Source organism: Myotis yumanensis, unplaced genomic scaffold, assembly GCF_028538775.1.
Source record: "Myotis yumanensis isolate MYYU_CA2020_CCGP unplaced genomic scaffold, mMyoYum1.0.hap1 SCAF_15, whole genome shotgun sequence".
Taxonomy (NCBI): domain Eukaryota; kingdom Metazoa; phylum Chordata; class Mammalia; order Chiroptera; family Vespertilionidae; genus Myotis; species Myotis yumanensis.
In genome coordinates this window covers 26,881,053-26,906,925 of record NW_027223766.1, presented here as the reverse complement: position 1 = coordinate 26,906,925, position 25,873 = coordinate 26,881,053, and the positions used below count along the sequence as shown (strand labels likewise).

At 39.4% G+C, this 25,873-nt stretch overlaps 2 protein-coding genes and 1 pseudogene across 4 annotated transcripts in view; 2 read left to right on the top strand and 1 right to left on the bottom strand.

Moving 5' to 3' along the window:
* The window catches only part of ATP6V1H (ATPase H+ transporting V1 subunit H), an 80,896-nt gene extending 60,540 nt beyond the window's left edge, over window positions 1–20,356 (bottom strand). For both annotated transcript variants that reach the window (XM_070392678.1, XM_070392679.1), the window contains exons 1-6: window positions 20,152–20,356; window positions 18,641–18,796; window positions 10,065–10,167; window positions 8,466–8,555; window positions 5,183–5,296; window positions 2,451–2,555 (exon numbers count right to left, since the gene is read on the bottom strand). In XM_070392678.1, the coding sequence (XP_070248779.1) occupies window positions 2,451–2,555; window positions 5,183–5,296; window positions 8,466–8,555; window positions 10,065–10,167; window positions 18,641–18,753 (525 nt within the window). In that variant the 5' untranslated portion in view covers window positions 18,754–18,796; window positions 20,152–20,356. The remainder of the gene's footprint in view (window positions 1–2,450; window positions 2,556–5,182; window positions 5,297–8,465; window positions 8,556–10,064; window positions 10,168–18,640; window positions 18,797–20,151) is intronic.
* LOC138993583 (U4 spliceosomal RNA) lies at window positions 4,771–4,882 on the top strand (annotated as a pseudogene).
* A 2,467-nt stretch (window positions 20,357–22,823) lies between the features above and the next one.
* RGS20 (regulator of G protein signaling 20) overlaps window positions 22,824–25,873 on the top strand; it is a 45,317-nt gene continuing 42,267 nt past the window's right edge. For both annotated transcript variants that reach the window (XM_070392680.1, XM_070392685.1), the window contains exon 1: window positions 22,824–22,988. In XM_070392680.1, coding sequence (XP_070248781.1) covers window positions 22,824–22,988 — 165 coding nt within the window. The remainder of the gene's footprint in view (window positions 22,989–25,873) is intronic.

Sequence of the window (25,873 nt, the reverse complement as noted above, 5' to 3'; positions counted from 1 at the left end):
AGTTCTAGACATTGAAATATTTGCTCCCACTAGTGATAACAGACATATTTCCCACATGCCCGGGCTGGGTGGCTCAGTTAGTTGGAGAATCATCCCAATATGTCAACCTTGCAGGTTTGATCCCCAGTCAAGGCACATGCATGAGTCCACCTAGTCAACCAATGAGTCAAATCAATGTGTCTCTCTCTCTCTCTCTCTCTCTCTCTCTCTAGGCACATGCATGAGTCCACCTAGTCAACCAATGAGTCAAATCAATGTCTGTCTGTCTCTCTTTCTCTCTCTTTCTCTCTCTCTCCCTCTCTCTTTCTCAAATCAATATGCATTCCCCATGAACACAGACAATAGTTTGTTTGGTGAAGACCAAAGGAGAGGGAGACAGGGGTGGGTGGATGTGGGCAAAGGGTGGGGTAGTAGGGGACACCTGCAATTGTGTCAACATTGAAATTTTTTAATTAAAAAAAAAGAAAAATAATTAAAACTGGGGAAAAAAAACATTTAAAGAAGGAAATATTTCCCCCCCAGTTGCTCAACAAGATTACAACCATAGTTAATCATTCCAAAAATGACTAATCATCTGAGACACAATATAAATGTTTTTTGTTTTTTTGTTTGTTTGTTTGTTTGTTTTTTTTATTGCTTAAAGCATTACAAAGGGTATTACATATGTGTCCTTTTTCCCCCCCCACCCTTAAATGTTATTCCTATGAAGAAAAGTCTAAGATGAAACAACCCAAAATGTGTAGTGGCAAACTACACATTTTTTCCTGCCAATTCTCATTTTATGAATCCAGCTACAATAGAACCCCATTACCACTATACCATAAAGCTAACACTAAAGCAGAATGAAGTTTGCTCAAAGAAAAAGTAAATTCAAATACCAAAAAAAAAAAAAAAATGGGGATGTACGTATTTAACTAAGTATTCTGATCCCAAATGAAATATATCAAAAAAAACTGTAAAATATTTTCATGTTCTAAATATCTTGGTTTTTTAAATGCCTCACAAACTCACTAAAATCTATATTTGTGGCTCTTGTAAAAATATTTTAAAAACTAAGCCAAGAAGTGTTAATATTTATGCTACTGACAAAAAAAAAAATTAAAAACACTCCAAAATAGCCCTATCCAAATATAAAGCAATTTGGCTCCCCCCGCAAAAGGCAGGCAATAAGTAAAAAAATCAATCTAAGCCAAATCTCCTGGTGTCTCCCTTATGCTTCAACTTAAAATCTATTAAAATAACAGTTGCTGAAATCTAAATGTCAACTTTCCAAAAATGTATTTCAAATAGACGTTTATTTGAACTCTAACACTTACAACACAATAGCAACCAATATTGCTTCTCCTGTATTACTTCTCCTGGCCCATTTCTTCATGTAAACCAGCCCAACACCCAAATCTCATTCTCTTCTACCTTTTCTTCCCCAGAATACTCCTCCCCTCCTCCTTCATTTCACTCCTTTTCTGATGACCATTCCCACCAAGTCTCCCCCTTGCCACCTAATACTGGAAGTCTAAAAGAAACACTCCACTGAGCCATCATAAGTATCTTGTCTTCTGCCCTGTTCTAGGGAACTATGAAGACAAAAACAGAAAACTTGTCGTTTTCCCAGCCATTAAGCCAGCAAGCTATTTCCTCCATGGGAAGTAGAGCTAGAGAGGTCTGAAAGCAACAAGACAGCCAATAAGCAGGCTTCATATTTAACCTTAGACCTAAATGCCCAATCCCACAAGGATACAGTGAAATCCTGAGGAGTCACTGTGAGGCTATCTCACAGCTGGGCCAGCAGCTCCATGCTTACCCAGAGTGCCTAGAAACCTGAATTGGACTCTTGGCCAGGATTAGAATGAGAGGATTGACTAATGATGTATAAAGTGCTGTTTACAGTTTGAAACTCCCTGGTGGCACCCAAAGCCAATGTGTTTATTGGTGTAACTACTTAGACAGTCAGCCTGATTAAGTGACTAAAAGGGCATGAAAGATCCCCTAGAAATACCTGGAGAGCTCTCCCACAACCAAGATTTCTCCCACAGTTGGTGGTCCAGAGGCCTAAGACAGATGTGCGTGCTGCCCCTGAAGGTCTCTCAGCCCCAAAGTTTGCCTGCACTCTCTCCGTGATGCAGCTTCTTTTCCTGTCACATACGCCTTACAGGAGTATGCTCTTTGGAGTTGTGTGGATCCTCTCAATCCTCCGACCTGTGTGATCTTGGCAGTCACCTAGAAAGAAGGTACTTCCATCTAGAATGGAAAATCCCAAGTGGCAGAAAGGACAGAAAGGGTTGAGCTGAAGCCAGTCAAAGAAAGAAAAAGTGAAGCAGAGTACCATACCTAAGAGTAGGCATTATTTTAATATATGACTCTTTTTGTCATTTCCCATAATTACCATAAATAGCTTGAGAGAGCATGGATGTCACATTCCTTGCAAAGATACTAAAAGAAATGTCTTTTACCTGTGAACTCAGCTGCGTTTTTATCCAATTGAAATAGTAATTTAAGTCACTGCCTTCCATCAATTCTTTTCCCCAAGCTGCTAACTTGGCAATAATTCTTGCTGCCTAAAAAAACAAGAAATACAGTTGAATACTATATTGATTCTAAAAATCACATCATATACCTTAAAAACCAGAACTCATAACCATTTTGCTGTATTTTTTTTAACACTCAACTCCTCCAAAAATAGTTTATACTTCATTTTTTAAAATGTATTTTTAAATATAGTTAAAATGTATTTTCAAATATTTCCAATAATGTGAACCAAAATTAGTTGTTAAATTAAGAATTTCATGACATTCTCTATATTATTCTGAGTTTTAAAAGTAAGACTGGGATTCATTGTAAGACGAGCAAAAATCCAAAGGACACAGAAATCCTTCTAGCAGCAGACTTTCACCAAATCACCTGCCAGTCCTGAGCAATCCAGAACAAATTGCCAGCCAGTACCTCACTCATTCAAAGCCTTTTGTGAGTTCTCACTTAAAATCTTTATCTTGGTATAAAACTTATCCTGGTATTAAACAGCCATCTCTCTTGATATATAAAAATATACCGTTTTCCTCAAAGATTTCTCAATTTTCTTCAAGCTAAAAAGCCAATCATGAATTTTTTTATTAAATAGGTATTATAAGTATATGTGTGTCAAATCATTATGTTGTACACTTAAATATCTTATAATTTTATTTGTCAATTATATCTGAATAACTACATAATAAGTCTGAATATATGGGGGGGGGAAGGACACTTATGTAATACCCTTTGTAATACTTTTAGCGAAAAATTTAAAAAAAAAAAGTCTGAATATATATATATATATATATGTATATGTACAAACAAAATAGGCAGTATAAAATACTACTTCTCCACACACAAATCCAATTTTATATTTTTTCAGAACTTTCTGAAAGCAAGTCATTGTTTCAAAACTCCAATTATTCAGCGATAATTGATCCTAGTAGAAAACAGAAGGCTAAGGTTAGCTAACTCGCAAACAATTCCTATGCTGGTGGATTGATATTTTTTCTTATACTTGGATACAGCTGAGCCAGGTGATGGAGGCACGCTTTTAAGGTCAGCAGGTCAAATATTCAAGTGTCATGACATATCTGGAATTCTACACCATGGAGGGCTAACAGGAGTACCTCAACTAATTCACTAAGTTGACATACTGACATTTTCATGTGCCTCGCTAAGTAAATTTACAGATACATTACCTATTTTAAACTGACCTAACTTCCACAAATTAGATAAGTGACTTGAAAAGGTTCCTGTAAGGAAATCAGGAGTTGAAAATATAATCAGCAATGTAAGCACAATCAAAATGGCAAAGACAAAGGGACAAGAGACCTGAGGATGCCTGGCTGGCATGGCTCAGTGGCTGAGCATTGACCTATGAACCCGGAGGTCACAGTTTGATTCCCGGTCAGGGCACATGCCCAAATTTTGGGCTCGATCCCCAGTAGAAGGAGTGCAGGAGGCAGCCGATCAATGATTCTCTCTCATCATTGATGTTTCAATCTCTCTCCCTCTCTGAAATTAATAAAAATGTATTTAAAAAAAAGAGAGAGAGAGAGACCTAAGGGTTCTACTCCTGGCATAAAGCTCCTCCATCTGCATGTGATAAACCAATAACAATCTGACCCTCAAAACTGTAAAGATTACCCAAAAGTAATTAAAATCATAAAGAAATTAAAACATGGATTTGGCTACACAATAAATAATGATGAACTTTACCCTAACTTTAGATTTGGTCTTTAAAATATTTGTCAATTTTATTATAAAACCATCAATATTAGGAAGATTTTTAAACCAGTATACAGATAGTGAAAACAAGCCTCTACAATCTGAAAAAATAAAACACATTATTTTTTAAAATTATTATTTAAAATGTAGTTTATTTCATGAGTCCCCCTTTTTGATTTCTCTTGTCATTGTTAAAATATATACAATATATGAGTACATTTGTACATAAATGAATATGGATATATAAGAAGAGAGAGAGAATTCATATGCTCAATATTGTTTCACTGACAGTGTTTTTGACTTGGAAAACTTAAAGGCATCTAATAAGTTGAGCAACCTCAGGAGCTGTCCCACCCCATGGCTCACTCCACGCTGAGAATAGAAAGGCTTGGTCAAAGACTTATTCTCTCAACCCTCTTCTCATACATCTCCACATACTCCTTAAATAATTCTTCAGTGTTAAGTTTAAAACAGCATTGTATTCAAAAATGTTACAAAGCAATTAAGTAATTGCTTAATTAAAATAAAAATTAAAGCTTTACACAGTGGCAGTATCGTAGCCAATGAGGTTTATTGAGGTGCGATTATTGCTAATTGAAAAAATAAAAAATTAATTAAAATTAAACACAATAGCTGCTTCAAAGCAAAATTTAGTTTCTAAAGTAAAATTCAGTTAATCCTATCATAGATGTCCAGAGGCATTTGCACATCAATTACAAGGCTATTATTCTGACTCATCATTACACTCTACAGAACTTTAACTGTATCAAAGCAAACCTATCTTTTACTTTCCCCTTATCCCCACATTATTAAACACCAATAAGAAAACACTGCTTTGCAAAGTTACCACACCAATTACTCCTCTGGGAACTGGGAGGTTATCAAGTCATAAATGGCCCAGGTGTGTTTCTTCCCTTAACCAGACATTTGATCAACTCAAATTTACCATATGAACAGTAAAGAGATCCTGGCGATTCAACATTGGCAGAAAGTAGGACCAGGCAGTGTTCTTGCCTCGTTTAGCATAGTCAAAAAAAATGCTAACACGCTGATGATTTTCCTAGAAAAGAAAAGGAATGATGTCACTAATCAGAATGTATTTTCCTAAAGAATGTGGCAACCATGCACTTACTACTCAATATTTCATTTTATGTCCCATCAATTCGTTTGTTTTCTTTTTCCAGTGTGTATGAGATTTGCCTCCCTGAGGTTATTATTATGGGGCGGGGGAATATTGCTGGGGGCAGGGGTATTTTAAAAATAAAATTACCTATTATTATGATTAGTTTAATTCAAGTGAGTCAAGACAGCAGACCCCAGCCCTGCAAAGTGTAGCATTCTAAGTTACTTTCTTCTCAGCCTGCACTGCTGACCTGACTTCCCCACTGTTATCTAGACCCCTCTACCCTGCTTCCACACAAACAACATAGGAAGAGGGCAGAAAGATCACAAGTTAGCTGTAGATGAAAGGATCGGCAGGAAGAATCTCATGCTATGTACAAGCAGGCAAGGAAAATGGAGTATTAGAGAAATCTCAAATGTGCAAAGTTACTCTTAGAATATCATGATAGAAAAATCAGGGCACATAAAGAGAGCCAAAAAACAGTATTTCACACTAGCAAGTGAATTTAGGAATTGAGAAACAATTATTTCTTAGTTCAAATCATGCAAACTCTACCTCTCCCCTAAATTTTCTCTGCATATTATTGGCTAAAATATACTTTCTGGTTCACTGAGTGTGGTTTCTAAGTAGCAATATTTGGTAAAAGCACAAATAACCACACAATCATTTTAATTTTCAGATCAGTATTTAATTCTTTTTAAACACCCTGATTTCAATTTTGGTCTGTACTAACAGTTACCCCATTTGAGGGACAGACTACCATTCCTTAAATAATAAACACTATAATCTAGAGTAACAATGAAAATGGTTATGCTGATGACTTTATGAAAGGACTCAAAATTCAGGTCATCATTAACTCCATTGGTAGATAATTTCCAAAGTTAAAATTTTAATTGTGTGTGTAAATGAACAAAGTACCTTACATACATAAAGAGCAGAAAATATTTTATACATTTTAAATAACTTTAAAACCCATCTTCCTCTATCAGTCTTTTGTGGTCTCAATTCCTGCTTAAAAATGTATTGCCAGCCTGGCCAGCGTAGCTCAGTGGTTGAGTGTTGATCTATGAACCAGGAAGACACGGGTCAGGGCACATGCCTGGGTTGCAGGCTTGATCCCCAGTAGGGGGCATGCAATGGTTCTCTCTCATCATTGATGTTTCTATCCTTCACTCCTTCTCCCTTCCTCTCTCTGAAATCAATAAAAACATTAAAAAAAAAAAAAAAAAACCACAATGTATTTCCAGCCATCACTGTCCCAGGAGCCCTAGTTACAAACCTTTAAGAAAATATGGATAAAACCCTTCTTCTCAAAGTACATATTTTTGTATTTTTTAAAAAAAGAGAGAATATAAGAAAATACACATGTACCTACCTATTTTTGCAAAAAAGAAAAGCAGGAAAAATAAACCAGAAATCTAGGATATTGGTTACCCACAAGAGATAGGTGGGAATGGGGTACAAGGGATGGGATAGGGGTTGGTGATATTTCTGAGTATACTTTTCTGTATATAGTTTTTAACTTCTGGAAGCATATTAATGTTTTACATAATCAAAAATAGTAAAATAAAATAAACAAGGATGAGAAAAAAACTAGAGCAGAATACAAACAAGTGAATCCAAATGTATTTAAAGAAAAATAATTTAACCACTCTGAACAAAACTTGAGCACAATACTCTGACCTACATACCTGCAGTTTAAAGATAAAATACTGCAAACAAACGCTGAACTCTAGGAAAAGATTTTGTTTTTCACAGCTATATAAGTAAAAAAATTACTTTCTTTATATTATTGGGTAGAATAAATGAGTTAATAGATGGAGGATAAGAGGATCTCACAATCTCACTGTCAGAAGAGATTACAAGTACGGGAAAAGGAGGCAAGAATGAAGTCTGTAGTATTGAGATAAAATGAAATTGGACAGAGTGTGAACTCATGGCTTTTAATTTATAGACATGTGGATAAGGATAAAAATTGAGGATATTTTTGTGTGTGCGTTTGTGTGGTGTGTGTGTGTGTGTGTGTGTGTGTGTGTGTGTGTGTGTGAGACATAAATAAAACCAAGGTCTGCATACAAACTCACAGCCTCCTCATTCTAGGTATAGTCCCACATAATAATCTGGATAGCCGACGCAGACCACAACATTCCCCATTGTTCTTTACTTTACTTTTTAAAGGAAAAAGTGCTCAGAGGACCAAGGTCATTCTCAGACAGGCCTGCTTCACCCAAGGTTGGATATCAATTCTCACATTATAAAATCACTTCATTCCCAATAGATGACATGATGGCCCATAGGTAGACAGCACCATTCTTCCTAACCTTTGTATTCTCAATCTGTTAGTACAGTGCTTGGCACACAGTAGGCCATCAAAATATGTTTTTCCTTGTAAACTGACAGAACGGCCCCTAAGCAGCCAGACTGACACTCTTCTTCAAGTTGCCTAAGACATGAAGACAGGCATTGGATTTTACAGCCAGACAGCCTGTTTCAAAAAGAACTACTCTATATGCCAATAATCTAAACCTAGATTATACTCTGGTGTGAAATACAAAGTTGTGAATAAAGGAGGCTCTTCTGTGTTCAGGGACAGTAGGCAGTAAGTAAAAACTTTATCCAACTAGAAAAGTCTCAGACGATTAGCAAAACGTCTTCAAAGGGACCACGCTTTTGAGGGCAAGAACCTTGCCTACATTCAGCACTGAAGACTCAGGGCCTCACACTGGCCTGGAACATAGGGGCATAGAAATCTGCTGAATGACTGAAAGAGAAGGACCCATATCATCTGTGATTACTCAGACATTCAAAAAGCCTCAAGTGACTCACCAAACATTACTGGTGCTCACAAAGAACTCAGAGGTGTTGCGGGAGGAAAAATGCCTATGGATTACTTCCTGTACTGAAAAACAACAAAAATAGCCTGTAGTTTTCATCTTTCCCATCTTTATCACTCTTAGCAAATTACAACTCACATAACGAAGAAAAATATATTATTACATTCTAAAAGAGAACCAGTGTTGTAAGTGAAAGCTTACAAAAATGTTGTCACTGTGCAGTACACAAAAAGATGAAGTCACCAAATGTATTAAGTAAAGACTATACCTACCTGCAACATATCATCGACCATAGTTAATATGTACTGAACTGTCTGTTCTTTGGAGATATGAGTCATCAGGTTTATAAATGTTTTAGCACACTAGAAAAAATGAAATCAATGTTAATTACTGTCTTCAACGACAAACACAACATATTAATGAAATTTCAGTATAACATGGGGTGGGCAAAAGAATGTTTATAGTTGTTTGTATGGTAAATAATAAAATAATAATACAAGAATAAACTCTGTGTTTCACATATTCACAACTGTAAACCTACTTTTGCCAACCCCCTGTATTTTGCTTGTCTAAATTAGGGTACAAAAGCTACTCACTAACAGATTTCAATTACAAAAGGTGTATACCTTTTATAAATATTATGATGAGTTATAGGAAACCCATACTATGAATTTCATCAGATTTTTACTCATTTCTAGTGATAAATTTCAAAATGTTTACCATTTTTAAATAGACAGGCCAAGCCACTATCAACTCTTGATTACCCAAGACAACATAAAGATTAAGTTATGTAGACAATTAAATATTATTATCTTGGTGTTTACTAGGAAGCAGAACAACAAAGGTGCTGGGAATTGGAATCAGAAGGATTTGACCTGTCTCCATTCTTCAAGTTATCAACTATGTAACAATCTCTCTGGAATTCAACAAAAACTGGTACCAACAGCCCTGGCCAATTTGGCTCAGTGGATAGCAGGGGTGGGCAAACTTTTTGACTCGAGGGCCAAAATGGGTTCTTAAACTGGACCGGAGGGCCGGAACAAAAGCATGGATGGAGTGTTTGTGTGAACTAATATAAATTCAAAGTAGACATCATTACATAAAAGGGTACGGTCTTTTTTTTTTTTAGTTTTATTCATTTCAAACGGCTGGATCCGGCCCGCGGGCCATAGTTTGCCCACGGCTGGGATAGAGTGTCAGCTTGCGGACTGAGGGTCCAGGGCACCGCACCTCGGTTGCAGGCTCCAGCCCTGGTTGGGGTGCGTGTGGGAGGCAACCAATCGATGTGTCTTTCTCACATTGATGTTTCTCTCTCTCTCTCTCTTCCCCTCTCTTCCACTCTCTCTAAAAATCAATGGAAAAATATCCTCAGGTGAGGATTAACAAATAAATAAATAAATAAAACTGGTACCAACAATACATTCCTTCCCAAACTTCCCAGAAATTTGCATAACAAATTGTTGTGAGAATCAGACTGAGTTGTATATGCACTCCTTCAGCTAATCAAGGTCCCATATCAGAAAATCTGATGGATTGTGGAACTGTTTATTATTCTAGTGAGAATACAAAGTAAAAATTTTTTCTACAAAAAAAGTTCAGGAACTTTAAAAGTATCATATACTTTGAAACAGTAATTTCCCTTCTAGAAATCTACTCTAAGAAGATTTTCAGAAATGCAGAAAATGATAAAAGAATAAACATAACACTTGTTCCAAAATTAACAAAGAAAACTGGAAGTTACTCAAAAACTTTTCCAATAAAAAAGGATCTGTAGTTAAAATATGATGTGTACCTTCAATGGAATATCACATACTCATTAAAAAAGATTTCTAGAATTTCTAATGACACGATATAATGTTTACATCAATCACCTGACTGCCTTCACTTTGAAGCATTTCTTGCTTCTCCTCAGGACTTCTTTTCATTTCAAACCTTTGAATGAATTCACAATCTTCAGCAGAAATCATCTGTCCCCTAGAAAGTAAGAACAAGTTGTTTTGTTCAGTAAGAGTTGAATAGCCACTATGAGGAATTTCAGTCTTTCTCCTCTCTCCTTAGTAGTAAACATGAGGGTTGACACATGGGCCCTGCCATCAAAGAGACCTGAGTTCAAAGCCCAGCTCCGCCACTTACCGATCACGATCACGTGCCCTCTCTGGGAGTGAGCTAATTTACCTGCAAAATGGCAACAATAACCACATGGCTTTTAAGGGGTTGAACTGCAGAAGAAATTACACAATTCACATGGGGTGGTTAGTACAATGCCTGGCCCATAGTAATAACTTAATAACATGCCACCTCTTCGCACTATCCAAAGCCTTACCTTTAGTCCCCTCCCAAGCCAAACAATTTACTTGGCCTTCTAATTCATCAAGACTAAAGATACTTGGAATTCCAGGTGGGTGGAGATCGAAGATGGCGGCATAGGTAAACACCGGAGATTGCCGCCGTAAACAACCACTTCAAAAATACAACTAAAAGTCGGAACGGACATCAACCAGAACCACAGGAAGGCTGGCTGAGGAGAGACTCTTCAACTAGAAGCAAAAACAACAGCATTCCGACGCTCAGAGGAGGCGTAGTGTGGAAAATTTAAAGGTACGGTGGTGCGGTGGTGAGGTGGTGCGCGCGCAAAGCGGGCTGGCGGCTGAGGGCGTGGTTGTCGTTTTCAATCAGGAGCGAATCTCAGACTCTGGGCTACAGATCCGGGCGAGTCTCTAGGGACCCAGACTCAAACGGGAGAAGCGGGACTGTCTGGCTACGGCCCCTCCGAGGTTTGCAGCGGTTGCTGGGACAGAGAGGCAGAACCCCTGGGGACGGACTGAGAGCGGCCATAGCGGCTCCCTCCCCCCGCCCTGTTGATCCCGCCCGCCCGCCTAGGCCCTGCACACAGCCATTTGCCAATCGCCTCAGGCAAAGGCTGGATTAGCGCCTCCCCAGAAGACAGACGTTTTCCGCCCAGCTGATTCCTACAGCCAGTCGGCCTGGTGGTCAAATCCCTCTAGTGTTAACTACAACAATTAAGGCTTGGCTAGAACAAGACTGCGCACAGAGACCACAAGGGGGTGCACCAAGAAAGCATAAAAGATGTGGAGACAAAAAAACATGACAGAAATGGAGGATATGGAGCTAAGAATCGCAATTTTGAGGGCTTGCCATAAATTTGTGCAGAGCCTCACGAAAACTAATGAGACCCTCGATGCTACGATAAAGAAATTAGAAAGTAAGCATACACGGACTGAAATAAAGAATATTATACCCAATAGCAGACCAGAGGAGCTCAAGAATCAAACCAAAGATTTGACAAAAAACACCCAACTGGAAAAGCAAAATGAAAAAAGAATCCGAAAGTGTGAAGATAGTGTAAGGAGCCTCTGGGACAGCTTTAAGCGGTCTAATATCAGAATTATTGGAGTGCCAGAAGATGAGAGACAGCAAGATATTGAAAACCTACTTCAAGAAATAATGGCAGAAAACTTCCCCCACCTGGAGAAAGAAATGGACTTACAGGTTCAAGAAGCGCAGAGAACCCCAAACAAAAGGAATCCAAAGAGGACCACACCAAGACACATCATCATTAAAATGCCAAGAGCAAAAGACAAAAAGAAAATCTTAAAAGCAGCAAGAGAAAGAGGCTCAATTACCTACAAGGGAATACCCATACGACTGTCAGCTGATTTCTCAACAGAAACTTTGCAGGCCAGAAGGGAATGGCAAGAAATATTCAAAGTGCTGAATACCAAGAACCTACAACCAAGATTACTTTATCCAGCAAAGCTATCATTCAGAATTGAAGGTCAGATAAAGAGCTTCACAGATAAGGAAAAGCTAAAGGAGTTCACCACCGCCAAACCAGTATTATATGAAATGCTGAAAGGTATCCTTTAAGAAGAGGAAGAAGAAGAAAAAGGTAAAGATACAAATTATGAACAACAAATATGCATCTATCAACAAATGAATCTAAGAATCAAGTGAATAAATAACCTGATGTACAGAATGAACTGGTGATTATAATAGAATCATGGACATAGAAAGGGAATGGACTGACTATTCTTGGGGGGAAAAGGGGTGTGGGAGATGCAGGAAGTGACTGGACAAAAATCATGCACCTATGGATGAACACAGTGGGTGGGGAGTGAGGGTGGAGGGTGGGGTGGGAGCTGGAAGGAGGGGAGTTATGGGGGGAAAAAAGAGGAACAAATGTAATAATCTGAACAATAAAGATTTAAAAATATATATTAAAATTTCAAAAAAAAAAAAAAAAAAAAAAAAAAAAGACTAAAGATACTTTATATACACTTCTACGATAATTTTCTCCAGCATACTCTTTTCCTCCAGACTCAGGAAAATGTGATCCTCCTCCTCTGAGAAAAAAATAACTTTTCCATCCTGACCCCTGTCCTCCAGCAATCACTCTACACTATCCTGTGTCCTCCTACTTTCAGGAGTCCCTTCTTCAATGGACCTTTACTCTTCAAGGTGTGCAGGAGGCAGCCGATTGATGATTCTCTCTCATCATTGATGTTTCTATCTCTCTCTTCCTCTCCCTTCCTCTCTGAAATCAATACAAACATATTTTTTTAAAAATTTTGTGAAAGCCATATCCTCAGATGAGGATAAAACAAAACAACAACAACAAAATTTTGTGAAAGAGTATGTTACTTACCAAGTATGTTACTCTCATTTCCAAACACTCATCTCCACCACTTTCCAACAAGTACTCTGCTCATTCACGATTGAATCAGCCAATATTAATTGGCAGCCTACTATGTGCCTAATACCTTTAATAACAGGCAACATAGTAATAAATTAGACATCCCTCTTTGTGCTTGCATTCCAGTGGGGAAAATATACAAAAACAAAAATAAATACTTTTTAAAAAAAAAATACACACACACACACACACACAATCATAATGCCAGAATTGTAAACACTATGAAAAAAACTAAGGCCGGTAAGAAGCTAGAAAATAACATATTTTAGTTGCATTTCAGAGAAGGCCTTTCTGAAGTCACCGGCACAGACAACTGAATGAACTGACTTAATGAGCCAAGTAATCTTGGGAGGAACTTCAGAGAGACAGAAGTGCCAGTCCAAAGAGCTTGGAGCAGCAATTAGCTTGCTATGTGAAAAAGAGCAAGAACGGCAGGGTAAGCTAGAGGGTTTGAGCAGTGTGACCTGATCTCATTAATATTTTTGAAATGACTCTCATCTCACACCTTTGTAAAGAACTGCTGCTTTGGGAGAACAGTTGAAGCAGAGCCCCCACTCGGTGAACTCTTACAAGAGAGCACATGAGACGTGATGACAGCCTGCACTAGGGTGACAACAGTGGAACGAGAGAAAGACGGTCAGATCCGGGACGTGTTTTGGATGTACAACTAAATGGATTTGTTAATGTACGGGATGTGGGTTGTTAGAAAAACAGAAGAGTCAAGATGACTCCTAGGTTTCTGACCTACGAAACAGGTGAATGCAGATGCCGCAAACTGGCCCGCAGCAGCCTGCAGGGAGCCATGCCAAACTACCGACAGCCCCCAGCACTGCAAGTTCTTCCAAGTCTCAGCTTCCTGCCTGGGTTTCCTCCACAGGAGGCCCCAGCTCCTCTGCTTAGACAATTCCTACAAGTATCTTGATGTGTTCTGTAAAGACGTCACCACTGCTCCCAGGCCATTATGTGCTCCCTCTTTTCTTGTGTGAGAAGACTTTATATCTCTCCACTTTAATGCTTACCACATTTATTATTTAATTTTTTAGTTAAGAGTTTGTTTCTTTATTAAACTTTAACATGAAGAGGAAGGACAATATTTTATGATTCTCATATTCTCAGGATATAGTTTTACTGGATTCCAGTTTGACTGGAATATAGCCGCACCTATTCCTTTATCAGTCAAACCTCAGTTCTCAAACATCTCCCATCTTGAACAACTCAGTTCTCAACCAAGTTGTTCATGGAAAAATGTCTCGGTTATTGAACAAAACTTCAGTTCTCAACCCACCAACCCTCAGGTGACAAAGAAGAGAATGCATGAATATGAGTCAGTTTACTACTACACCTCATGTTGCTAAAATTTCAGGAAATTGTCCTGTGAATATTTTCATGGTTTTTTTGCTTTTGTTGCTGTTTATTATTATTAAATATAGTAAATCACCATGGGTCCTAAGAAGGTTAAGTTATAGCAGCGAAGTGAAAAGGAAAGTTGTGAGAATGATAGAGCTTTAAAAAGAAGTAATAGTGCCCTAAGCAGTTTGGCTCAGTGGATAGAGCGTCGGCCTGCGGACTGAAGGGCCCCAGGTTCCATTCCGGTCAAGGGCATGTAGCTTGGTTGTGGGCACATCCCCAGTAGGGGGTGTGCAGGAGGCAGCTGATCGATGTTTCTAACTCTCTATCCCTCTCCCTTACTCTCTGTAAAAAATCAATAAAGTATAAAAAAAAAGAAGTAATTGCAAAGTATGATAGAAGTGTCCATGTGTCTGATCTGGCTACTAAGTATGGCAAGGTAAAATCTATGATTAGCACAATTTTAAAACATAAAGAGGCCATCAAGAGTGCTGATTTTGCTAAGGGTGTGAAAGTGCTCACGAAACAACAATCACAGGCAATCTAAGAGGTATAAAAATTGTTGCTTATTTGGATAAATAAAAAGCAGTTAGCCAGTGATAGCATTTCAAAGGCAATGATATGTGAAAAGGCAAAGATGCTGCATACAGACCTCCTGAAAGACACCCCTGAAACGAGTGCTGAAAGCGATTGGTTTAAGGCCAATAAATGTAAGAAAAGAGGTGGCACTCATAGTGTAGTGAGGCATGGGGAGGCTGCCAGTTCTAACAAAGTAGCTACTGCTAATTTCGTGACAGAATTTCAAGAATACGTAGAGGCCGAGGGATCTGTTCCCCAACAGGTGTTCAACTGTGATGAGACAGGCCTCTTCTGGAAGAAAACACCAAAGAAGACCTACATCACACAGGAGGAGAAGTCACTGCCAGGACATACGCCAGTGAAGGACCGGCTGATGTTACTGTTGGGGATGCAAGTGGGGACTTCAAAAGGAAGCTTCTACTCGTTTACCATTCTGAACACCAGTGAGTTTTCAAGAAAAATGAAGTCATGAAGAACAAGTTGAATGTGATGTGGAGGGCTAATAGCAAAGCCTGGGTAAACAGGCAATTTCTTAGTGAGTGGATTCATGAAGTGTTTGCCCAAGTGTGAAGAAATTCCTCTGGGAAAAACAATCGCCATTCCAGGCACTTCTCGTAACGGACAATGCTCCTGCCCATTTCCGAAGCTTGGAGGTCACGTTGGTGGAAGAGGACAGCTTCATCACTGTTCTAGTGGAGCAAGGGGACAAAAGAGAGAAAGAGCCCAGAGGAACAGCTACCTGGCGTCTTTACGAAAGGGGACTCCCCTCCCAAACAATAACTTCCCTCCGTCCCTCCTCTCCACATTCAGTTATCAACAGCTCTCAGCATTAAGGTAAGTTCTAGTGTGTATGTAAATTTTCATTTTTTACTGTACATTTCATTTCCTTTTTGTTAAATTTTCATTTATATTTCATGTCCTTTTTGTTTTTAAAGTGTTTATTTATAGATTAAACAGTACCTTAGACATGTATTATATATAAGAAAGGTTAAAACAGGGAATCATTGGGATCTGGAGTAGATTAATTCAATTTACATTATTTCTAATGGGAAAAAATGATTCCATTTTCAAATAAATAGCTTCTCGAATAGCCTTCCAGAATGAATTAAGTTTGAGAACCGAGGTTCCACTGTCTGTATTGTCTAGGAGGTGAATGATAAAGAAAAGGTTGAATCAAATATAAATACATTTTTTAAACACTGTATCTTCATAATAACATGCTAATTTGTGAGGGATGAAGCATTATCATATTATTATGGCCTCCTGACTTTGGGAAACTCTTCCACAGGTTTTATTTTATCAGAATATAATATGATATAAGATTCACTGATAATTCATACGTTGTGTCCAGCCCCTATCAATCTGTAAGCTTCCACACCCACTGGTGTTCCCACAACCAACAGCTTGACAGCAGGCACACAGTTAACATTTGGTGAACATTTGTGTGCAGACATACAGAGCAGAGGAGTTTTAGAAAAGAAATTCATGAGATGGACAACTGAATAACAGGCAGAAAATAGGAAAAAGGGAGAATCCAACTTATAAAGTATGGAGGCCTTGGAACAAGAGAAACAGAAGGGAAAGCAATTTAAAATCTCCATGTAACTAAAAATGTTCCAAATTCCAACGCTACACAACTTCTGCCAGTCAGCCAGTGCTTTATGATCAATAGCAATATTATTCTATTTAGGTTATAAACAGAGTCAGGCTTTATAAACATGAAACTCCTTGCGCTCTAGTCTAATGTACTCTGAAATAAAATTAGGACACAGAGCTCACAATCCTAATTTTACAGGGGATTTAAACAATTACACAGATATAGGTGAATAAATGAAACATCAGAAAGTCCCTCCTCCTGCTGCCCTAGAATCCGTAGACCTACAATAACCCATTCCCTTCCGGGAAGCTAGAAGTCAGCCTGAATTCTTCTTCATCCTCACACACCAAATTAATCACAAAGACTTTCTCAAATCTATCCAATTCTATGCATACCAACAACCCGAATACTGCCACAGCATCTCCCTAGCTCTGGGCTTATTATCCCCAAATCTATCCTCTACGTTGCCAGTAGAACAATCCAACCAAAAGGTAAATCTGATCATCTAATTCCCACTTTACACACTTCAGTTGTTTCTAATAACTACAACAGTAATTTTATTTTTTAATATATTTTTGTTGTTTATAGTATTGTTTATAGTATTACAGGTATCTCCCGTTTCCCCCTCCCCTTTACCCCCTTCCTCCCAACCCCTACCCACCCTCGCAGATCTTCACTGCCCTAATTGCCATGTCCATGGGCTATGCACATAAGTATGTAAGTTCTTTGCTTTTTCTCCTCTCGCCCTCTAACCCCACATTGAGGTAAGTCAGTCTGTTCCATGACCCCATGCTTCGGGTCTTATTTTGTTGGTCAATTCATTTTGTTCATTAGATTCCACAAATAAGTCTATTAAGTGTGGTCTCAAAAGATGACTCTGAGACATATACTCCTACTCCATTCAACCATCACTTTCATCTGTATCTGTTTTACATGCTGAGTTTCCTTATTGAACTTCACATCAACCATGGATTTCACAGCTTAAGAATCAGCTTGAAAAGCATTGACAGAATCAAGTCCAAACTCCTTCTGATAGCACACAGGACCCTCCCGATTGGCTCCTGCTGCCTCTCCAGCCTCAGCTCCCCCCACTGCCTGTTGCCAAAACATGAATTATTCCCCACCCAGAATGGTATTTTTAATTCACCTTTGAAAATCCCCTTCAGGAAAACTTCCTAGAGGAAGGATTAGCTGTTCTTTTTCTGTGCACTCATCATTTTCAGTGCGCCTTTCTATTCCCTGTGCACCTTTCTATTATTGCAATTAACATACTGAATTAAAATAATGTTTAAATATCTGACTTTCCTAGTAAATTATGAGTTTAGCCCCAAAGCCCAGAAAAAAATGCCTCAAACTTGGCAGTCAGTGAATAAATATTTGATAAGTGATGAGATTAACAGAACTAAACGGATCATTTTTGTACACTGTATATCCTTTCAATAAAGCAAACTACTAAATATACTAGTAAACCTAAAGATCCCTCACATTATTTTTCAAAATGTATATGCAAATCTAAATTGAATTTCCTAATAACTGTTATAAATATATCAAAATAAACAGATATGAAGTAAAGTCAATATGATAAAATATGGTCAAGAATAAATGGACACTTATGTTACAGATAAATACAGAACAACGCCATGATAAATCTTAATATACACAAGAAAGAAGGGGAGAAACTGAAATTTATTCGACATACTAACGCTTGTATTCTACTGTGCTAGTACTTTAAATACATTATTTCAGAAAAATAAAAACTTATGGTATATGTATCCCCATTTCACATTCACTTTAATGGACCTCAGAGAAGAGAGTTGCCTAAGACCACCAAACGAGTACACAGAATCAGAAGGCCAACCCAGGTCTTGAGCTCAAACATCTACGCTTTTTACTAGCTGAATGCGCTATTCTGCAACACCATCTGTCCCCACACTGATCACCAAGGCACCCTGAGCCCGCAGCAGGCTCTGCACGTTATCCTCTTCCTCCCTCCATAGTCCATTAATGCTCATCCCATCGTTTCTCGCTCACTGAAAAAGCACAGCTTTCCAGAGGTCAAAAGTGCCCTGAGCCGCAAGCTCTAAGAAGGAAGTGTTTTCTTCCACATTTATTAGTATTTTTCCAATACTTCTCTCACAGAAGCATGACCATGAAGAAGTCTGATGCAAAAGCACATGATTACCCATGATTCACAGCAAGGCCGTACTTACTGAAGATAGGACTGCCAGTTCACTTTGTTCGCGCGAACTTCTGCAGCCTTGGCGGCGATGATGTTGGTTGGGACAGCAGCATCCACGGCACCACGGATATCCATTTTGGTCATTTAAATTTTATGATCTTGGAAGTTTTCCAACAGATCTTCAATTCTGATGTAAGGTAAAACCAGAATGCCAGGTGTTATTATTTTTTTAACAACTACTACAAGTATTAATAATGATATCATCATTATCACCTTAACCTCTCCAGGCATTCAACACACATACTACATATCATTAATGTTAATATTATTATACTTCAAATCTTGTCCACCAATTATAAGCTGCTCCATAAAAGCATTCTCTATAGGTCTGTACTTTTCCAGGAAAGGTTTTTCTTAATTATTGGCACAATGTTGTGGTCAGATTTGTAACGTAGCCATTCAAGAAACTGACATCAGAAATCATGCTTAAATAGAATAGGCATACAAAATAGGAAAGTATTTTAATTGTATACAATTGGGATCAACTTTCCTCCTCTGACAGAAAAAAAAATAAGAACCTGCAAAGTACAGCTAGGATCAATTATTTTATTTACATTTACTAAGCATCATTTTTTTTTTGCAATGACATATGAAAACCCTGTAAGTGCTTTCTTAAATTCTCATTCGAATTAAAATAACCAACGTGGGAATGCAATTTCTTAGACGACAGCGCTTGATTTTTTTTCAACCCAAGTTCCTGGTATTTTCAAAATCAACTTTAGGAGACATTTTTGGAACAAATACCAATTACATCTTAGGTACAGCCAACAACGGGAGTCTAGTCTAACGACAAGAACCTACAATCATGAGCCTTTTAAGTAATTCTCCCACCCAGATGAACAGACAAAGGTTTAAGCCTGATTTTATCACGACACAAAACACTGAGGTTCCTTTTCATAAAACGTAAGCTCGCGCTTACATACAGAGAAGCTACAAGGACCCCAATGCCCTCAGTCAGCCTGGAACTTAATCTCTACATCTGAGAGCTGCTGCCTAAACAAGCAAGAGCGGGTGGCCTGGCCGGGCCCAGGCACAAACTGGCTCCTTCCGGCCCAACCTGCGGCCCGGGACCAGGCGGCCCCGGCCCGGCGGCCCGTCCAGGGGAGGCTGCAGGTGCCTCCGCGCGGCCATCTAAGCCGCCGGACAACTCGGACCTCCAGCGGGGCAGGGCGGCGGCCCATCCCGGGGAGCACATACCTCTCATCCGTCCTCCTCCCCTCCCCTGCCCGCCCCTCGGGTTCCCGGCCCCCGCGGGGAAGGCTCTGCAGGTTCCTAAACCCGGCGCAGGCCCGAAAGGAAAGAAGCCGGGACCCCGGGACCCCGGGACCCGGCACCGGAGGGGGCGGAGGGCCTGGGCGGCGGGACAGCGGCGCGCCCCGGGGGCTCTGGGGAAGCCGCGGGGTCGCCTCGCTTGGGCAGGTGTCCCCCGAAACAAGCGGAGTGCGGCCTTATTGCGCGAACCCTGGGGCGCCCACAACGCACCCGAGGGCGGCTGGGAGGCGGCGGCGGTCGGGGTGTCCGGGCCCCGCCGAGCTAGGGCGCCGAGTCGGAGCCTCTCCGGCGGGTCCGGAGGCCTGAGCGACGGCGGGAGACTCGGGCGCCGGGGAGTGAAGAGGTTCCACCGCCGCGGAGACGTTGAGCGCAGCGCAGGCAGAAGGCAGTCGGGTGGCGGCAGTCGAATGACAGGAGTGTCGGTCACGTGAGCAGAGGCATGTGACCACCCGGAAGGCGGAAGCCGGGAGGGTCCAAAACAGCCGCCGAGGGGCGGTCGCCTAGGAGGGACTTGCTGCGTTCAGGTCGCTGGACTCAAAGGGTCTAAGACAGGCTACCCCCACCCCCCAGCCCCACCGCCACCCCCGCCGCCAGCCCGGACTGGCCTGTCCCGAGGGAGGGCGTGTGGGGGACCCGAAACCCAGCAGTCCGCTCCGGTGCCAGGGTACCCGCTGGAGCCCGAGAACCAGGCCAAAACTCGTTTATCTTTTTTTTAATATATATTTTTTAAATTGATTTTAGAGAGGAAGGGAAAGGAAGAGAGAGACGGAAACATCAATGATGAGAATCATTGATTGGCTGCCTTCTGCACGCCCCACACCCAGGACCAAGCCTGAAACCCAGGCAGTGCCCTGACCTGGAATCGAACTGTGACCTCCTGGTGGCAAAACTCGTTTATCTTAACCGTCATTCTTTTCAAACGTTTATAATTCAATGCTTTAAATAGATTGACTTTCATTTGGATTTAACAGGTCAATGAAGCAGGCGTTCTTATCGGGATATTGTATATGAAACTGATGCTGAGACGTGGGTCATAAAAGTTATCTTGCCCTGGGGTTGCAGGTTTACTAGTAGCCAACAATGTATGTTCCATGCAATATTTGCAATTATACTAAAAAAAATCATGCGTGTTGCCCTGGTCAGTGTGGCTTAGTTGGTTGGGCGTCCTCTCTTGCATTGGGAGGTTGCCAGCTTGATATCCAGTCAAAGGCACACGCCCTTTTTGTGGATACCTGGTAGGGGCCGTGCAGGAGGCAGCCAATGGATGTTGCGCTCTCACATTGATGTTTCTCTCTCCCTCTCCCTTCTTCTCTCTTTAAAAATCAATAAACTATTCTTTAAAAAATACTGATGATGATAATTGTTTGTCTTCCTTTTGTTATATTGTATGAGTTCTTTATATATTTTGGAAAGTAATCCCTTATCTGTTGTATCATTGGCAAATATGTTCTCCCATACAGTGGGCTCCCTTTTCATTTTGTTGGCAGTTTCTTCTGCTGCGCAGAAACTTTTTATTTTGATGTAGCCACATTTGTTTATTTTTTTCCTTTGTTTCCCTTGCCCTAGGAGATGTTTCAGCAAACATATTGCTATGAGAGATGTCTGAGGTTTTGCAACCTATGCTTTCTTTTCAGAGTATTTTAAGTCTGAAATATGCCATTGGTATTTTAATAGGGATTGAGTTGAATCTATAGATTGCTTTGGGTAGTATGGACATTTTAATGGTGTTAATTTTTCCAACCCATGAACAAATTCTTCTATTTGTCTATATCTGCCTCTATTTCTTTTTTCTATGGCCTGTAGAGTACAGGTCTTTTATCTCCTTAGTTAAATTTATTGCAAGGTATCTTTTTTGTTGTTGTTGTTGTTGTTGTAATGATAAATGGGATTTTTAGTTTCTCTTTCTGAGAGTTCATTATTGGTGTATAAAAATGTCATCCATCAATTGCTGGATGTTAATTTTTATCCTGCTACTTTGCTGAATTTATTTATTAAATCTAGTAGTTTTTTGGTGGAGTCTTTAGGGTTTTCTATGTATAAGATCATGTCATCTGCAAATAATGACAGTTTCACTTCCTCCTTTCCAATTTGGATGCCTTTTATTTTTTCTTCTTGTCTGATCGCTATGGCTAGAACTTCCAGTACTATGTTGAATAAGAGTGGTGAAAGTGGACATCCCTGTCTTGTTCCTGTTTTTAAGTGAAATGCTTTTGCCCATTGAGTACAAATACAAAATATGATGTTACAAGCCAAATTTTACCTTAAATCATTAGATGACTGATTACCTCATATGAAATTCATTTTAACTAATTCTACATGACAAATATAAAGAGTGATAATCCCTGGCCTTAAGTTTGGGGATGAGTTTAGCATACATTTCTAGCCACAAACCTAACTGGTACTAAAATGATGTTTTAAGAAACCTAAATAGATTAGGGGGACCATCCGCCCCTCAATCGCATAGCCCAAGATTGCCAAGTACTATTCCTTACCACACACTCCTAGTACAGAATTCTGCCAAGCAATCTATTTCCTTTATCATTATATACTAAGCAATATATCACTTGAATCATTATAGTTTTTGATTTAGGATTAAATTTTAATTAATAATACATTACTACCTGTAGAGGGCAGTGCTAACATACCTAGACATTCAAAATAGGAGGCCCTACCTGAAATAGAACACTACAGATCAGTGGATAAGCTGCTGATCCATAAAACAAGATAATCCTTTTGCTTGGATTTGTGTAACTTTCCGGGGCAGTCCCCAGGGGACTGAGAGAGAGCACAGCATTAGCCAAATGAAGAGAAATAGAGGGGACCTTGGCTGGTGTTGTTGAAATCAGGCTACAGGACTCATTTGGAGCCTTTATTGTAAAACCATGACCAGGCTTTCCCAAGATAACCAAGAATGCCTCCAGAAACATTTCCACAGGCCATCCATGTGGAAGCAATTTCTGCCCCTGCAGAGGGCTGAGGCGTATAATGCAAACATTCACCAAACCACAGAAAAAGAAGAGGCCACCGAGGCTGCGTATGATATCAAGGTAAGACAATCTCCTCAATCCATGATCCTTTCTTGACAAGGAAAGAGTTTATCGATAAGGAATATAAAACCTAAGCAAGTTTTAGAGCCATTGCTCACTTTATCTTATTGATGTTATATCAAAATTGTTTTCAGATTTTTCAAGAGGAACCCTAAGAACCTTGATGATGATTACCTGATCTGTGCAATTTTCTCCAACCTAAACAACTCCCCTTTACCAAGACAAATGACTCTTTATGTTTTGTTTGTTTGTTTGTTTCTGGAGATAATGTTTTTAAAAAGCAGAATACTTTAACAAATTTTTATGTCTATTGCTATTAACCATTGAATGTTTTTCTCTAATATAAAGATTATATCTCATATAGTAATACAAGAAAAATTATAAACTGCTTCCTACAAAAATTGCTAGAGAAAAAAATTAGTATACTAAAGAAGGAACAAAAGAACATTAAGGCCCTAGCTGTTTGGCTCTGTGGATAGAGCATTGGCCTGCGGATTGAAGAGTCCCCGGTTCAATTCCAGCCAAGGGCACATGCCCGGGTTACAGGATCAATCCCCAGTGGCGGGCATGCAGGAGGCAGCCGATCAATGATTCTCTCTCATTATTGATGTTTCTATCTCTCTCTCCCTCTCCCTTCCTCTCTGAAATCAATTTAAAAGATTAAAACTTAAAAAACAAAGTAAGGTATATGTTTTTGAAAAAAGAACATTAAGGAGCAAAGGGGTGTTTTTCTTAAAATCATAATTTCAAAAAGAGAATTCCCTAAGAATGAATTTCTACCACTAGATAACATTGTTTCCCCCCAAAAGAGACAATTTTCCTGCTTAATGTGGTATGTATCTTTGCAGAAAGTACCGATTACTAGTAAGTCTGTAAATCCTCTTCACTACTAATGGAATTATCTCTTAAAAGGTTACTTGGATGGTAGGAGATGGGCATGAGTTAATGTCTAACAAATAATGAGCAGAGCTCAGAATTAAGTGCTGCAAAATCATACTACAGCAAACCTGTCCAAATAACTGTAACACTAAAAAATTTATCTGTCCCTGTATCATGACTCATACCCTAATAAGAATCACTTATTTGCAGACTGTTTATTTAATTCTCTGGATCTGCCCTTTTCCTTCCATGTTATTTTAATTTTCATAACAAGAATAAAAGTTTTTTTATAATCATTAGGAAGATTTTTCTCTAGAACTGTACTGACCCGTGCTTCTGAGCGTTCAGATATGTGTGGACAAATAACATATGAATATCCACACACCCCTATTGTCCCTAAGCACAAGGTCTTCAGGAAACTAGAATGAAATGGGATATGCTGGCCAGAAGTTCTTAAGGTAGATTTTGGAGGCTACTCTGAGGAAACAGACAGCAACAGGATACATATGTTATGAGTGTGTGCATGTATACTAGTATGTAAAAATATGTGGACACATATAATTTCAAACTTCTAACTGTCTTGAGGGATATGCTCAAGCGGAATCATAGGCAAATGGATTGGGAAAGTATTTAAGAATCAGCAGTATATATGTTCATTGCAGCACAATTTACAATAGCTAAGATTTGGAAACAACCTAAGTGCCCATGGGCAGATGAGTGGATTAAAAAACTGTGGTACCTCTACACAATGGAATACTACGCTGCTATAAAAAAGGAGGAACTTTTACCATTTGCAACAGCATGGAGAGCATTATGCTAAGCAAAATAAGCCAGTTGGAGAAAGATAAATATCACATGACCTCACTCACATGTGAGGTATAATGATCAACATAATTTGATGAACAAAAATAGATCCAGAGACAAATGGCAGGGGAGGTGGTGGGTTAGAGAGCAATCAAAAGACTTGTATGCATGCCTATTAGCATAACCAATGGACACAGACACTGAGGTGGTGGGGGCTTGCCTGGCGTGGGAATGGCTGGGGGGAGGGGGTCAATCGGGGAGAAAGGAGACTTAAGTAAAACTTTAGACAATAAATAAATAAATAATTTTAAAAAAGAATCAGCAGTGTGCCTTCCCACAGCGTCCTGGAACCAACCATACTGCTGGCACTAGCACTGGGCAATTTGAGCTGCCATCCTGACCTCAGTACCCCAAGAAAACAGCTTCCAACCTGTACACCGCAGGCGGGAGCAGTCAGGATGCTACTGGCCTCTCCACTCAGTTTTGCCTTTAAAAAATATTTTTATGCCTGGCTTGTTTTTACTCAGTGGTTAGAGCGTCGGCCTGTGGACCAAAGGGTCCCAGGTTTGATTCCCGTCAAGGGCACATGTCTGGGTTGCGGGCTCGGTCCAACGTGCAGGAGGCAGCCAATCAATGATTCCCTCTCATCACTGATGTTTCTATCTCTCTCTTCCTCTCCCTTCCTCTCTGAAATCAATAAGAATATATTTTTAAAAAATAAAATAAAATAAAAAATATATTTTAAAAAATAAAATAAAAAATATTTTTACGTTGCATCTGAGTTCAGATGCAACATATAAATGAGCATATCCCTCTTCTAGCAAATATAAGCTTGGCAGAACTCTGTTCATTTTGATTCTACTAATATCATTGAGTTCTCACTATCTGCAGAATCTTGGCCTAGGTTTTGAGAAAGAGAAAAATATGCTCCTCCCTCTCTACAGACTTACAATATATTGGGAAAGACAAACATATTGACATTCTCACCACATCTTATTACCAAATTATCGGCATGACTCATGTCAATAATAGAGGATATCTATCATCATAATTACAGTCTTTAAATCAGTAGGGCAGTAAGAAATCAGGGATGAAATGTCAATATGGAGAAAGATCTAATGAAAGAATAAAAGAGGTGAAATTTAAAGTAGACTTGATATAATGTCTATGAAAATAGAGAAGTAGACAGGGAGAATATGGGC